General features: G+C 39.6%; 1 protein-coding gene across 3 annotated transcripts in view; it reads left to right on the top strand.

The window, feature by feature from the left end:
* LOC124544634 (putative fatty acyl-CoA reductase CG5065) overlaps positions 1–16,432 on the top strand; it is a 498,437-nt gene extending 482,005 nt beyond the window's left edge. For all 3 annotated transcript variants that reach the window (XM_047123243.1, XM_047123241.1, XM_047123242.1), the window contains 4 exons: positions 870–1,062; positions 1,326–1,565; positions 7,493–7,750; positions 13,242–16,432. In XM_047123243.1, coding sequence (XP_046979199.1) covers positions 870–1,062; positions 1,326–1,565; positions 7,493–7,750; positions 13,242–13,389 — 839 coding nt within the window. In that variant the 3' untranslated portion in view covers positions 13,390–16,432. The remainder of the gene's footprint in view (positions 1–869; positions 1,063–1,325; positions 1,566–7,492; positions 7,751–13,241) is intronic.
* The last annotated feature ends 248 nt before the right edge of the window (positions 16,433–16,680 follow it).

Below are 16,680 nucleotides of genomic sequence, written 5' to 3'. Positions count from 1 at the left end.
CTTATCTTCATCCAGTCAAGAATCTAAACATTTTCATTTTTTCTGTTTTGTACCGATCTCATGTAGGCAAGAATGAACTCTGCCACTATTAATTTAACTGCCAAATCATCATTTCTGGTAGGACTATGGTACTTAGGCTCTCATAAAATGGAATGTCACAATCCTCCAAAAATTTTTGCTATTTCTGGCTCCATAATAAATGGGTCCATCTTTATATTATTGTCAAGAGTGGGGATTTGAAAATTGGTCCTGTTGTGTGCTAGTTTGCAGTGATTATTTGTGTGTGTTGGAATGATTGCCTAAGCACCAAAATAACACAACAAAATTATTTGGCTTAGCAAAAAAGACATTTTTGAAAATTGTTGTCTTCAGCAGGGGACTACCCATCACTCATGGTGACATTTTGAACATTACTGAGACACTGTGGATTTTCAGAATTACTTTTTGTAAACTTTGAATGATATGCATATTGTGGGCAAGAAGCAGTTCTAACCTATACTGGCAAAGTAATAATTCTGGTTTGTGGGAAATCTTGGTCATTTATAGGAATTACTTATCCTTTCTCTTTTTTGTCATTCATATACTAAATTCAGGTGTATCATCTGTAGGTTTCTAGTTAGTTCAAGGATTAGTGAATGACCATTTGTTTATACTGATCTAAAAGTGTATTTTAATCATGAGAGATGGTACACTTGTTCACGTCACATGTTCAAAATATCCTCTAAAGAACAAGAAACATTAATCGGAATTTACTGTAGTTTCCAGTAAATTACAGTTTTTGTTTCATATTAATTATAGCAGTGGCAAACATATTCACTAGCAGTCAGTTCATGAGTGATAGGAGACACATTTTTTCGTCTTTTCCATAGTGCTGTCAGCTCTGCGTGAGCCGCTAGCAGGTTGGGTGGATAACTTGAATGGACCTACAGGATTAATAGCTGCTGCTGGTAAAGGTTTCTTCCGCACAATGATGTGTTCCAATGACAAAGTTGCTGACTTGGTACCTGTGGATGTCGTTATTAATTTGATGATATGCGCAGCATGGAGGACAGCATCTGTAAGGTAAAAGTAGTTCTCCTTTGCTTTATTAAAATCTATTCATTTCACAACTTCCAAATTTTCAAAAATTCTGATTATATTCTGTTATATTATAGATCTTTGTCAAAAAGAAATGTAAGTGAGACACAAATGTTTTAAACTGGAGATCACTGAGCCAGATGTATGTAAACCTCATCTTAGAACATGATTTTTGTAGGCATACATGTGGAACTAACTGTAACATTTGAAGAGTTGAAATGTAACGATGTTCAACTATAATTTTTCAGGCCTGATGGCATTGCTGTATACAACTGCTGCACTGGGCAGAAACAGCCAATTACATGGAAACGCTTTGTTGACTTGTGCTTCCTGTACATGCGTTCACATCCTGTGAATGATGTCTTGTGGTATCCAGATGGCACCTGCCATACGCATCATGTTGTTAATGCCATTTTTCGTTGGACACTTCATGTGTTACCTGCATATGCCATGGATTTTGCTAGACGGGTATCTGGAAAGAAGCCATTGTAAGTTTTCTTGTTATTAAATTTAAAATTTTGTTGATTTTATTTAGAAAAGAATACTCTAATGAAAGTGTTTTACGTTAATACAAAGTACAGAGTTTTGCTTCAATAGGTTACTACTTGTACAGCATTTCTGTTGCATCCTATCACCAGAAGCTACTGTGACTCCTATGCAGGAACATTAAACTGAGTTTCCTTCCTTTTGAGAATCAATTTTTATTTGTATGTCATGTCAGTTCATGCGATTTTAATTTTGAAAAAACTCTCATCTATTGGCTTTTTCATTTTAAGTATCAGGCTGAATTTTAGTACAGTAACTCAAAAGCTGACAGCTAAATACAGATACACACATGCTGTTGTTGTGGTCTTCAGTCCAGAGACTGGTTTGATGCAGCTCTCCATGCTACTCTATCCTGTGCAAACTTCTTCATCTCCTAATACCTACTTCAACCTACATCCTTCTGAATCTGTTTAGTGTATTCATCTCTTGATCTCCCGCTACAATTTTTAACTTCCACGCCGCCCTCCAATACTAAATTGGTGATCCCTTGATGTCTCAGAATGTGCCCTACCAACCGATCCCTTCTTGTAGTAAAGTTGTGCCACAAACTCCTCTTCTCTCTAATTCTATTCAACACCTCCTCATTAGTTATGTGATCAACCCATCTAATCTTCAGCGTTCTCCTGTAGCACCACATTTCGAAAGCTTCTATTCTCTTCTTGTCCAAACTAGTTATTGTCCATGTTTCCCTTCATACATGGCTACACTCCATACAAATACTTTCAGAAATGACTTCCTGACACTTAAATCTATACTCAATGTTAATACATTTCTCTTCTTCAGAAACGCTTTCCTTGCCATTGCCAGTCTACATTTTATATCCTCTCTATTTCGACCGTCATCAGTTATTTTGCTCCCCAAATAGCAAAACTCCTTTACTACTTTAAGTGTCTCATTTCCTAATCTAATTCCTTCAGCATCACCCGACATAATTCGACTACATTCCATTATCCTTGTTTTGCTTTTGTTGATGTTCGTCTTATATCTTCCTTTCAAGACACTGTCCATTCTGTTCAACTGCTCTTCCAAGTCCTTTGCTGTCTCTGACAGAATTACAATGTCACCGGCGAACCTCAAAGTTTTTATTTCTTCTCTGTGGATTTTAATTCCTACTCTGAATTTTTCTTTTGTTTCCTTTACTGCTTGCTGAATATACAGATTGAACAACATCGGGGAGAGGCTACAACCCTGTCTCACTCCCTTCCCAACCACTGCTTCCCTTTCATGCCCCTCGACTCTTATAACTGCCATATGGTTTCTGTACTAATTGTATATAGCCTTTGGTCCCTGTATTTTATCCCTGCCACCTTCAGAATTTGAAAGAGAGTATTCCAGTCAACATTGTCAAAAGCTTTCTCTAAGTCTACAGATGCTAGAAATGTAGGTTTGCCTTTCCTTAATCTATTTTCTAAGACAAGTCGTAGAGTCAGTATTGCCTCACGTGTTCCACCATTTCTACGGAATCCGAACTGATCTTCCTGGAGGTCGGCTTCTACCAGTTTTTCCATTCATCTGTAAAGAATTCATGTTAGTATTTTACAGCCGTGGCTTATTAAACTGATAGTTAGGTAATTTTCACATCTGTCAACACCTCCTTTCTTTGGGATGGTAAAGTTTCGTGAGGCCTGGCTCTCCCAAGGCTGTCAGTATTTCTAATGGAATGTTGTCTATTCCCGGGGCCTTGTTTCGACTTAGGTCTTTCAGTTCTCTGTCAAACTCTTCACGCAGTATCATATCTCCCATTTCATCGTCATCAACATCCTCCTCCATTTCCATAATATTGTCCTCAAGAACATCGCCCTTGTATAGACCCTCTATATACTCCTTCCACCTTTCTGCCTTCCCTTCTTTCCTTAGAACTGGGTTTCCACCTGAGCTCTTGATATTCATACAAGTGGTTCTCTTTTCTCCAAAGGTCTCCATAATTTTCCTGTAGGCAGTATCTATCTTACCCCCTAGTGATATGCATCTCTACATCCTTACATTTGTGCACTAGCCATCCCTGCTTAGCCATTTTGCACTTCCTGTCGATCTCATTTTTGAGACATTTGTATTCCTTTTTACCTGTTTCATATACTGCATTTTTTACTTTCCCCTTTCATCAATTAAATTCAATATCTCTTCTGTTACCCAAGGATTTCTAATAGCCCTCGTCTTTTTACCTACTTGATCCTCTGCTACCTTCACCATTTCATCTCTCAAAGCTACCCATTCTTCTTCTACTGTATTTATTTCCCCCATTCCTGTCAATTGTTCCCTTACACTCTCCCTGAAACTCTGTACAACCTCTGATTCTTTCGGTTTATCCAGGTCCCATCTCCTTAAATTCCCACCTTTTTGCAGTTTCTTCAGTTTTCATCTACAGTTCATGACCAATAGATTGTGGTCAGAGTCCACATCTGCCCCTAGAAATGTCTTACAATTTAAAACCTGGTTACTAAAGCTCTGTCTTACCATTATATAATCTATCTGATACCTTTTAGTATCTCCAGGGTTCTTCCATGTATACAACCTTCTTTCATGATTCTTAAACCAAGTGTTAGTTATGATTATGTTGTGCTCTGTGCAAAATTCTACCAGGCGGCTTCCTCTTTCATTTCTGTCCCCCAATCCATATTCACCTACTATGTTTCCTTCTCTCCCTTTTCCTACACTCGAATTCCAGTCACCCATGACTATTAAATTTTCGTCTCCCTTCACTATCAGAATAATTTCTTTTATCTCATCATACATTTCATCAATTTCTTCATCGTCTGCGGAGCTAGTTGGCATATAAACTTGTACTACTGTAGTAGGCGTGGGCTTCGTGTCTATCTTGGCCACAATAATGCGTTCACTATGCTGTTTATAGTAGCTTACCCACATTCCTATTTTCCTATTCACTATTAAACCTATTCCTGCATTACCCTTATTTGATTTTGTATTTATAACCCTGTATTCACCTGACCAAAAGTCTTGTTCCTCCTGCCACCGAACTTCACTGTTGTTGTTGTTGTTGTTGTTGTGGCATTCAGTCCTGAGACTGGTTTGATGCAGCTCTCCATGCTACTCTATCCTGTGCAAGCTTCTTCATCTCCCAGTACCTACTGCAGCCTACATCCTTCTGAATCTGTTTAATGTATTCATCTCTTGGTCTCCCTCTACGATTTTTACCCTCCACTCTGCCCTCCAATACTAAATTGGTGATCCCTCGATGTCTCAGAACATGTCCTACCAACAGATCCCTTCTTCTAGTCAAGTTGTGCCTCGAGCTCGTCTTCTCCCCAATTCTATTCAATACCTCCTCATTAGTTATGCGATCTACCCATCTAATCTTCAGTATTCTTCTGTAGCACCACATTTCGAAACCTTCTATTCTCTTCTTGTCTAAACTATTTATCGTCCATGTTTCACATCCATACATGGCTACACTCCATATAAATATGTTCCGAAACGACTTCATGACATTTAACTCTATACTCGATGTTAACAAATTTCTCTTCTTCAGAAACGCTTTCCTTGCCATTGCCAGTCTACACTTTATATCCTCTCTGCTTTGACCATCATCAGCTTTTTGCTCCCCAAATAGCAAAACTCCTTTACTACTTTAAGTGTCTCATTTCGTAATCTTCACTAATTCCCACTACATCTAACTTTAACCCATCCATTTCCTTTTTTAAATTTTCTAACCTACCTGCTCGATTAAGGGATCTGACATTCCACGCTCCGATCCGCAGAACGCCAGTTTCCTTTCTCCTGATAACGACGTCCTCCTGAGTAGTCCCTGCCCAGAGATCCGAATGGGGGACTATTTTACCTCCGCAATATTTTACCCAAGAGGATGCCATCATCATTTGACCATACAGTAAAGCTGCATGCCCTTGGGAAAAATTACGGCTGTAGCTTCCCCTTGCTTTCAACCGTTCATAGCACCAGCACGGCAAGGCCATTTTGGTTAGTGTTACAAGGCCAGATCAGTCAATCATCCAGACTGTTGCCCCTGCAACTACTGAAACGGCTGCTGCCCCTCTTCAGGAACCACGCGTTTGTCTGGTCTCTCAATAGATACCCCTCCGTTGTGGTTGCACCTACGGTACGGCTATCTGTATCACTGAGGCACGCAAGCCTCCCCACCAACGGCAAGGTCCATGGTTCATGGGGGGGGGGGTGAGGGGGGTGTACATGCATATTCAGGTAGAAATGTACTGCTTTTACAAACTGCATACAATGAGAAAAGCAGAACACAATTTTAAAATTGTAGATGTAGGTATAAGTGTTTGACTTCTGCAGCATGTGCTTTCATGGTCTGAAAGTTGAAAAATTTAGGATGCGTTGCACTCGTGCACACTACCAACTGACATTAAAGTTGGTCTGATTGAATAATTAACTTATTAGCTGTACTCGTCATATGTTTCCTTTAAAAAGAAAAAGCTGTCTCCCAAGTTTTATATTTTACAGCTTAGCAAGTGTTTTAACAACTATAAAGTAAGGTAGTATCTGTTCCGGAAAGAACAGTTACCATTGATGACTGTGCAGCTTTTGTTAGAATGAGATGATAATTAAATGGGCACCCTAGCTGCAAACAGGCATTGATATGCTTCAGATTCTACCTTCCTATATAGTTAAAATATGGCTTCCCAGCCATTGACCTTCTTGTGCGAACGCACACGCTATGCCCAAACTCATACGGTACTTGGTAGATTAATCTGCCATGAGTAATGAGTATGATGGGCAAACAAATATTAGGCGCACTACGAATGTAGTGGTGTGGACATTTTGGGAATGTGAATCTCACGGGGAGCATGCAAGGGATAAGGCCCTGCAGGTGCACTATCCTCTGTGACCTCGGTGGCTCAGATGGATAGAGCGTGTGCCATGTAAGCAGGAGATCCCGGGTTCGAATCCCGGTCAGGGCACACATTTTCAACATGTCCCCAATGAAGTGTATCAACGCCTGTTTGCAGCTAGGATGTCCATTTAATTATCATTTCATTGTTTTATCAACAGCCATGTACTTTGTGAATATATGTGTGTACTATAAAAGAATAAATGAATCCATATAGCCTGATAAAGGAATTTATATCAAAATGGAGGTATGTCCAAATTCTGGAAGACCTGTTTACTCCATCACTCCACCTCTTGCTTCCTTCCTTACATTATCCATCCACCTGTTGTTTCCCTCTTTACTCTCTTCCCTCCCTCCATGTCAGGTCCGTCCTCACTCTAAACACCCCACCTTCCGTCGGCCGCGGCGGCATTGGTCCTCTCGTCAGCCGTGGCGGCGTTGGTCCTCCCGTCGGTCACTTGTGTACTCTTCCCTCCCCTCCCCCTGTCTTGTCAATCCCTCCTGTCTCCCTTCCATCGGTACCTCGTCTACTTTCCTCTCTCCCTTCCGTTGATACCTCGTCTACTTCCCCCTGTCCCCTCTGCCCCTCCCTTTATCCACCCTCTGTTTGGATACCTTTTCTAACCATCCAATGCATCTCCCCTTCCCCAGTCAAACTGATCATATGCATAACTGAACTGACTGACCACATGCTGTGTTAGCTCATTTAGAATATTTTTATTCTGGCTCAACATTGCAATATTTGGGAATAGGTTAATAAACTTGTATCCACCATAAAAATAAAACCATTCCTACTTTTATTTTAATTCTTTGTGCATCTGCTGTAGTTAGTCATACGTTAATAGAAAATGATGTTTGATGATGAACACTGTCACAGGATTGTGACTGGATGCCTTTGCTCAGAGTATTTGCTATAATCATGTAATTAGTGGTAAACTATATACATCAGACTATGTTGTCGAATGTTGCGTAGTACAGTATCTATTGGTCTGTACTTTGTGATCAGCAAAGCATGGTACAAATTTCTGATCTTCCTCTTTTCAGAATGGTACGAACCCAAGAAAAGCTAGACAAGGCAGCATGTTGCTTAGAATACTTCTCAACCCAGCAGTGGCAGTTCAAGGATGATAATGTTCGTCAGCTTTTCAGTGTTTTAAGTGCTGAGGACCGAAAGATATTTCCATTTGATGTGCAGCAGATTGACTGGTCATCATATGTTGAAAGTTATGTGCTTGGCATACGCCACTTCATCTTCAAGGAACGCCCTGATGACCTGCCTTCAGCACGAAGGAAACTCCAAAGGTGAATGCTAATTTGTGCACTTGCTAATTTTAGAAACTTGTATTACAGTGATATTTTAACACATATCCTCCCCTCTTGATTCATCATCATCATCATCATCATTATTATTATTATTATTATTATTATTATTATTACATTTTTTTATTTTTTCATCCAATAGTTGCTCATTTTGTGTGTTCTGTATTCATTATATGTTGTAGTTCATAATGTGTATGAAAGTATATCCTCAATGGAATGTAACAATATTATGAGAAGGAAAGTTCCTACTCTCCATACAGCGGACATGCTGAGTCACAGATAGGCACAACAAAAAGACTCTCAGAATTAAAGCTTTCGGCCGTGGGCCTTTGTCAACAAGACGACAACAACAACAACACACACACACACACACACACACACACACACACACACACACACACTTGACGAAGGCGCACGCTTGCGCCCTTTTTGTTGTGCCTATCTGCGACTCGGCATCTTCACTGTATGGTGAATAGCAACTTTCCTTCTGATAATATTGTTACATTCCATCCTGGATTTTCCATTGTTTGATTAAAGCATATCCTCACATTCTCAAATGGCACACTGAACGCCAGCCTTAAAGATATACCTTGTGAAGTTAATGTACTATTTGCATGTTTTATACAGGAGAGATTATATGCTCTAAACAGAAGTAAAACTACTTTCTTGTAATATGGATCCACAGCTTCTACAAATTTTGTAAATGATGCTGTCTTGCTTTCAGATGTTAGCGTTTTATTTTACTATTGCAATTTTGGCATTATGCCATTTTGAACACCTACAAATCATAATGCAACATTATGTGAACAATGTAAAGTGGTATTAACAGTACATACAGCCAGTTCCGTCATTTAGAAGAAGGAAAGTTGAAATGATACTGCCTTTGCTTTCAAAATATTAATTTCTTGCTTAGTATTTTAGAAGAAGTAGCAAGTGAAAACAGGCTTTGGCAATGTGCAGGGTATGGATAGGAGGGATGGGCGACAGGGGGTTGCAGAGAAGTTGGCACTATCTGATGGAGCATGCACAAACTAGACGACAACAGGATAATGCTGTCAGGCACTGCATGGGGAGGCTTTGGGGGAGGGAGGGGAGGAGAGATGGGGAGCAGAAAAGGAGAGGAGCAGTGAAGGGAAGAAGACTGGTGGATGCATTGACAGAGAGCAGTGAACAAGGAAAGTGAGGGGATGTGAAGTGGGAGGAGGTAATCATACTGAGGGGACAGAAGCTGTTGGGTGGAGGGAGGGTGTGGGCACAGTATGTTGCCTTAGGTTGAGACCAGGATAATTTTGGTACCAGTGAATGTGTTACAGGGATAATTCCCATCTGCACAGGTCAGAAAAGCTGGTGGTGGGGGGGAGGATCCATGTGGCCCGGGTTGTGAAGCAATCATTGATATCAAGCATGTCATGAACAGCTACATGTTGCGCCACAGGGTGGTCTACTCTGCTCTTGGCCACAGCTTGGACCGTGGTGGCCTTTCATCCTGAGGACATCTGGTTGGTCATCATAATATTACAGGGTGTTACAAAAAGGTACGGCCAAACTTTCAGGAAACATTCCTCACACACAAACAAAGAAAAGATGTTATGTGGACACGTGTCTGGAAATGCTTAATTTCCATGTTAGAGCTCATTTTAGTTTCGTCAGTATGTACTGTACTTCCTCGATTCACCGCCAGTTGGCCCAATTGAAGGAAGGTAATGTTGACTTCAGTGCTTGTGTTGACATGCGATTCATTGCTCTACAGTACTAGCATCAAGCACATCAGTACGTAGCATCAACAGGTTAGTGTTAATCACGAAAGTGGTTTTGCAGTCAGTGCAATGTTTACAAATGCGGAGTTGGCAGATGCCCATTTGATGTATGGATTAGCACGGGGCAATAGCCGTGGCGCGGTATGTTTGTATTGAGACAGATTTCCAGAATGAAGGTGTCCCGACAGGAAGACGTTCGAAGCAATTGATCGGCTTCTTAGGGAGCACGGAACATTCCAGCCTATGAATCGCGACTGGGGAAGACCTAGAACGACGAGGACACCTGCAATGGATGAGGCAATTCTTCGTGCAGTTGACGATAACCCTAATGTCAGCGTCAGAGAAGTTGCTGCTGTACAAGGTAATGTTGACCACGTCACTGTATGGAGAGTGCTACGGGAGAACCAGTTGTTTCCGTACCATGTACAGCGTGTGCAGGCACTATCAGCAGCTGATTGGCCTCCACGGGTACACTTCTGCGAATGGTTCATCCAACAATGTGTCAATCCTCATTTCAGTGCAAATGTTCTCTTTATGGATGAGGCTTCATTCCAACGTGATCAAATTGTAAATTTTCACAATCAACATGTGTGGGCTGATGAGAATCCGCACGCAATTGTGCAATCACGTCATCAACACAGATTTTCTGTGAACGTTTGGGCAGGCATTGTTGGCGATGTCTTGATTGGGCCCCATGTTCTTCCACCTATGCTCAATGGAGCACGTTATCATGATTTCATACAGGACACTCTACCTGTGCTGCTAGAACATGTGCCTTTACAAGTACGACACAACATGTGGTTCATGCACGATGGAGCTCCTGTACATTTCAGTCAAAGTGTTCGTACGCTTCTCAACAACAGATTCGGTGACCGATGGATTGGTAGAGGCGGACCAATTCCATGGCCTCCACGCTCTCCTGACCTGAACCCTCTTGACTTTCATTTATGGGGGCATTTGAAAGCTCTTTTCTACGCAACCCCGGTACGAAATGTAGAGACTCTTCGTGCTCGTGTTGTGGACGGCTGTGATACAGTACGCCATTCTCCAGGGCTGCATCAGCGCATCAGGGATTCCATGCGATGGAGGGTGGGTGCATGTATCCTCGCTAACGGAGGACATTTTGAACATTTCCTGTAACAAAGTGTTTGAAGTCACGCTGGTACGTTCTGTTGCTGTGTGTTTCCATTCCATGATTAATGTGATTTGAAGAGAAGTAATAAAATGAGCTCTAACATAGAAAGTAAGCGTTTTTTGGACATATGTCCACATAACATATTTTCTTTCTTTGTGTGTGAGGAATGTTTCCTGAAAGTTTGGCCGTATCTTTTTGTAACACCCTGTATAACAAGCTGTGCAATGACTGCAGCAGAGCTGGCATATGATGTGGCTGCTCCCATTGGTGGCCCAGCCTCTAATGGATAAACCTGTGACTGGACTGTGACTTGGTGTATTGGGCAGGTCTAGTGCCCGAGTTGTCCACAGGAATATGATTCCTGTGGCAAGGGGCTTGGATTGGGAGTGACAGGAGGATGGACTAACATGTTATGGAGCATTTCCTATCCCAGTCTTCTCACAAGCTTATCCTGTCACATCAGAGGCAGGAATGCCATATACCAGCTATGCTGAAATCATTGCACAACTCTTTATATTGGTATGAATACTGACCAATTGTCCACCAGGATGAATGGCCACTGCCAAGCTGTGGCTGAGAGCAAAGCAGACTGCCCTACAGCACAACATGCAGGGGAACATGCTGCTTGACAATGTGGGCCATCTGGAGCCTCCCCTCCATCACCATTGTTTCTGAACTGTACAGATGGGAGTTAGCCTTAAAACACATTCTGTGCTCTCAAAATTATCCTGGCGTCAACATCCACCCAACAGTTTCCGCTCTATCTATCCAATCACTTCCCCTTGATTCTTGTCCCCTCACCCTCATTGTGCACCCCTCTCGGCCAGCGCACTCATCAGCCCTTCACACTCATCAACCCATTCCTGTTCTCTGCACCTTTTCTTTTCTGCTCCTCCCCCCCCCCCTTTCCCTCACAGCTTTCCAGAAGCTGAAGCTGTGTCTGGCAGCCTTGTTCTGCCATCATCTAGTCCTCTAGTCATCATCTAGTCCTCTAGTCACCGAGTCTGCCAGAGAGCAGTCCTCTCTCCGCCACCCGTACCCTGCTATCCTTCCCCCTTCCCTGCCCCATTCCACATTGCAGCATTTATTCAACACAATAGCTGCATTCTGGGTGGAGAAGATGGAGATAGTGATCATGTGTGTGAGGTATGCTTTCTTGTGAATACTTGTGTGATTGCAAATAATGTGTGAATTATATTTTCACATATATAATGAAGAGAGCTTTAATGATACAGAAATACTCTTGGGTAGCAACAAAAGAATCCAATCTCTTAAATATCTGAAAACTCTGATTTTGGTTCTACATTAAGTACTGACAAGATACATATGGAGTGAAAACAGATGAATGAATTAATGAATTAAAATTGTATACTGTGTATATCACTTTGTGTTATATGACTTTGTATGTTATTCAGTTGTGTTCCTTCTCTAGAGATGATGATGATGATGATGATGATTGGATTGTAAATCTTAGTTGTGTGTCCCAGTCTTCATTTTCTTGAGTTCCTCTGAAGTTCAACACAGCATTGTTCTGCTGAAGTGACCAGGCATGCATGTTAGGTGGGCTGTAGATAAACTTGTACATACAAATAATTACATTTTAATGAAGAAAAATGATACACCAAAAAGCACTTTCTTCCATTACTTTGTAGAATCTTCTTTCTTGTAATTTTACAGTTCCTGTCTATTCCTTTCTTTACTAACCACTGAAGTGTCTGATGTTATCATTACTTTCAATGGGGGTATTAGTGATGCAATCTCCTACTAGGTGCTTCTCCTAAACACTCCTTTGAATCAGTTGACCAACTATCATTGATGCAGAAGCATCAAATAGACTGAAGTATTTGTGTTTTTAAATGCTGTTATGTTGGCCACTTTTGCTTCACATGTTGTATATTCTGGAAGCACTTGTCTTATACATCAGTTAATTTTAGAGAAGGGGGTTAAAGCATTGAGTAGGAAGGCTGCAAAACAAAACTGCCCCACATTCAGTATTATTTGATGTTTAGTGCTGTTACGGTGAAGGATCTAGTCTTTAGTCAGTAACAACATCGTCTGTTTTTTCTCAGTGTCTTGTTCAGTCTTTCAGCATATGAAGGTAGGAATGCTGATTAACTGTGTTACCCAGGGGTAACAAATTCATTATGGACTAACGCCTTCATGAATATGAAACATTTATTTCATATTGGTTCTTACTTGTATATAGTGGTGATCTTGTCTCCAACTGGTTTATTTACTTCTTGGTGTAAGAATTTCAGTTATATATCATGTCTCATTGCTCATAGTGATTTTGTGATCAAAACTTTGTTAGCACATTCTGTTGTGTCCAAAACTGCAAAATCCCTGAACATGTGAAACAGTTTTTACAAAAAAAAACAAAAAAAAAAAAAAAAAAAAAAAAAAAAACTTCAACTTGATTGGCACTTCCCCATAAATGAGGTAGGTCAATAGATCAAAAATAGTGTGTAATGGAGGCACCTTAAGTAATGCACTTCAACAGACAGGAACTGAATTCTAGTTAGTTTCGCCCTTCCCTTCGTTAGACTTATGTCAAGTAGTTAACCAACTCTCATGTTTACAGGATGTTCTGGATTCATCGAGTGACACAGCTTTTGGCAGTACTGGTGATATGGAGGATGTTGATGATGCGATCCCAGACAGCTCGTCGTGCATGGTTCTTCATTCTCGACTTCATTCTGCGCCTGTCTCGCATGGTACCATATGTATGAGGTTTGGACAGAACTTGCCTGTGAATTTGTTAATCAATGGAAAGAGAATGCTCATTTCATTTCCATTTTGGGCTTCTGGAGTGAGGAAACTGCCAGTTATGGATAGGCAGCACCACGTCATTGTGAAACTGTGTTCTTTCTGGCTACTGCTACTTTGGCCCGTGGTTGTTACTGTTAAAGTTTTTTTTTTGTGCATTATGAAAATGGTGTGATGATGGACTACTACCACAGACAAGTGAAGTTATCTCAAAGATTGGAAACTCATTTTGCACAGCTCGGTTTACCTCTAATTGTAGTATTGTCTCTGAAAACTCATTGGTCCTTCTTTTAGTTGCTTGTCACTTTGGTTATTACATTACACAATTTTGTGCTGTTTTGTGTGAGTGAAAAGCAGTGCTTTGCAGTTGTCTACTTCACGTTTCTGAGCCGTGCAAGATGTTTGGAGACTTGCTGTGCTGTTCTGTGAAAGAGTTGATTTTGGACATACTGAATACAGAATAACCAGCTTAGTGTATCTTAAACTAGTATGTTGAGGGCAGTTTGAATAAGATATTTATATCAACAATGTCTTTCCTGTATAGTTTCTGAAGTTTTTTATATAATGGAAACTAGTCTTTGTTTACAGCTTATTAATAAGCAGAAAAATGTTTAAAGGCAGTTCCCAATAAAGTGAAGAATTTGTGTCCATTTTTTTGCCCACTGTTTGTAAATAAAGATGGAGTGCAAGAAGATGATATGCAGGTTATTACTCTACTCTGTGATAAAAACTGCACTGTATTTTTGTATTGTAATTTAATTGTGGGAATAAGTTATGGCTGAGTCACTTGTTTATAGTAAGCAAATTATGTGTCATTTTAAGATGGATTTTAAACATGTTTTTTCTGTTGCAAATTTAACAGTGCATTTATGCTGAATTTACTAGAAGTACGTTTATTTCCCCCGTTTTTTTAGTTCTCTCTTTATATGCCATTTGGCTCTGGTAGATTTTTTTTTCTGTCTGCGAACACAACACAACTCAACTCTCTCTCTCTCTCTCTCTCTCTCTCTCTCTCTCTCTCTCTCACACACACACACACACACACACACAGTGTGTATAATCAAAAGTTCCCAGAACCTACCGCTGTAATAAGCATTGTATGCTAGGTGAAGCAGTAGGTCTACACATGCATGCCTTTTTTTTTTTAAGTCATCACTGGAGTCATAGTGTGTATACTTAAATTTGCACACAGTTTCTCTAATCTGCCTTATTAATATTGAGCCATTGTTTCCTAATTTGTGCAATATCCCAGATGGTGAGTGAAACTCAATAAACATGTGTACCCGTAAACTTTAAAATCTTTTGTAATGCTCTTGAATATTACTTGCACCCAAACAGTGTATTGTGTGGGATAGTAATGGAATCACAAGGAAGCCTGTAAAGTTCTAAGAAAGCTGTGCTACGCTAACTTTTGGATTTCAAAGCTACTTCATACTTGCTGCTGAACAAAGTGTAAATTTCATAAAACGATAGTGTTTATGGATCAAATTGGTGGTGTTCTTTGTTAAAAGTATGTTGCAGTCATATGTTGTAATATGTAAAACTCTTGGTAAACAGAAATGCAAATATAGAGATGTTGCTTAAAAATTAAAATGTGAAAGTTACAATATGGTGACATGATATGTCTGTTTTGTCCATACCATTGAATATTGCTCATGTTTATTATGTTCCAGCATATATTATGCAGCCTCAATAACAGTGGCTCAAATAAACTTTAATTTGATAATTAGTAATATATTGTAGCATTCTTATTTTACAGTGAATGGTATGTAGCTGAAGATGGGCACTTGAACGTGTGATTGCTATATCTGCTTCATAAAGAATAAAAGAGAGACTCATTGCAATGCTTATTTCATTTTTCATTAAGAAGGAACAAGTGCAGTAAATTTTTAATACATTTTTTTTTACTTGCACCGTTATTTCTGTTGTCAAGGTAGTTTATTTTTGGAGAACAGCCCTCATTAGTGCACAGTTCCAAAAATAACAGGTTGATGCATTTAATACATTACATAAAAACATTCTGCTGCACTAATTATGAATGAACAGAGAACACTGAAGGAAGAATATCTTGAGATAAATAGCTAATATATGAAATTTTTCCTTCGGCAGCCAAATATTTACTTTGTTAGGAACCAATTAAAACAAAAACTTTTCTTAAAATTGTGTGAGAGTTGGCTTGTTTCTGAACTATTCTACTATTTGGTCAGAAACCTGAATAAATCAGTGTTATTGCACAATTTGTATTTATTCATTTAAAATCAACTTTTAATATAATTGCCAATTTTATACAGGATAGTTAATAAGTTGTATATTTTATTATTGGGCCATTTCTGTGGTTTTCATACCTCAAGGAAATGCATTCATAATTTTATATTTTCCTTCATTTTATTGACATATACTTCCAGCATGTAGGTGAATTCCATATTTTTTCTAGTGCAGCTGTAAATGATGTAAGGTCAGTGCATCTCGTGCTGTAATATTTCAAAAGCATTTAACTTATTTAATGTGAATTATTGCATGACATTTTTGAATCTGCAGATTTTAATTTTACTCTGATAATTTTTCCACCCTGAAATGACAGTCCTCAGGTCAGACAGTAAAACTGTCAACAGAGCAAAGAACACAAAGCAGCCCTTTCTTAGAAGGTCTGTTTTTCTTTTACAGTGAAAAAATCCTTTATATGTGTACAGCCCAAATCTCTTGCAATTAGATTTACTTTTTATTAACTGAACACTATGACACAGGATTGTAGAACATTATGAAATGTCATTGCTTCTGTAATTGTAATTTTACTAGTGTGGTGACAGATCTGAATACTGAGAATATATGAGCAAATTCAAATCTCCTCAGCAAGAAAGATTTTTTAAGTAGTGTGCTGGTCAGGGTATTATGCATTAGGCCTACAGTCTGTGATCTGCTAATGAGTGATCAAGAGCTGTCACCCACAGACTCATGTCATGTAAACCTGGGAACAATAAATTTGTGTCTAATTTGCAGAACACGAAATTGTTTGCTTTATCCAAACCCATAAATGTTTCTTCATTGTAGATATTGTATAACAGCATCCAGGAGTTGTAATGCTAGTGGTGACAGAATTCATGTATGTATCAGTACTGATAACAGAATGCTATGTTTGTGGCCTCATTAACTAGGACTTCACAAATTCTGTTTTTTATCCTGTTTTCATTTACATTGTCTCCAACATACACCACAAAAGATAAAACTGTGGAAATTATTGCAGCAGTTAAAAATAT

This window comes from Schistocerca americana, chromosome 8, assembly GCF_021461395.2.
Source record: "Schistocerca americana isolate TAMUIC-IGC-003095 chromosome 8, iqSchAmer2.1, whole genome shotgun sequence".
Classification (NCBI taxonomy): Eukaryota; Metazoa; Arthropoda; class Insecta; order Orthoptera; family Acrididae; genus Schistocerca; species Schistocerca americana.
This window is presented reverse-complemented; position numbering and strand designations above follow the sequence as displayed.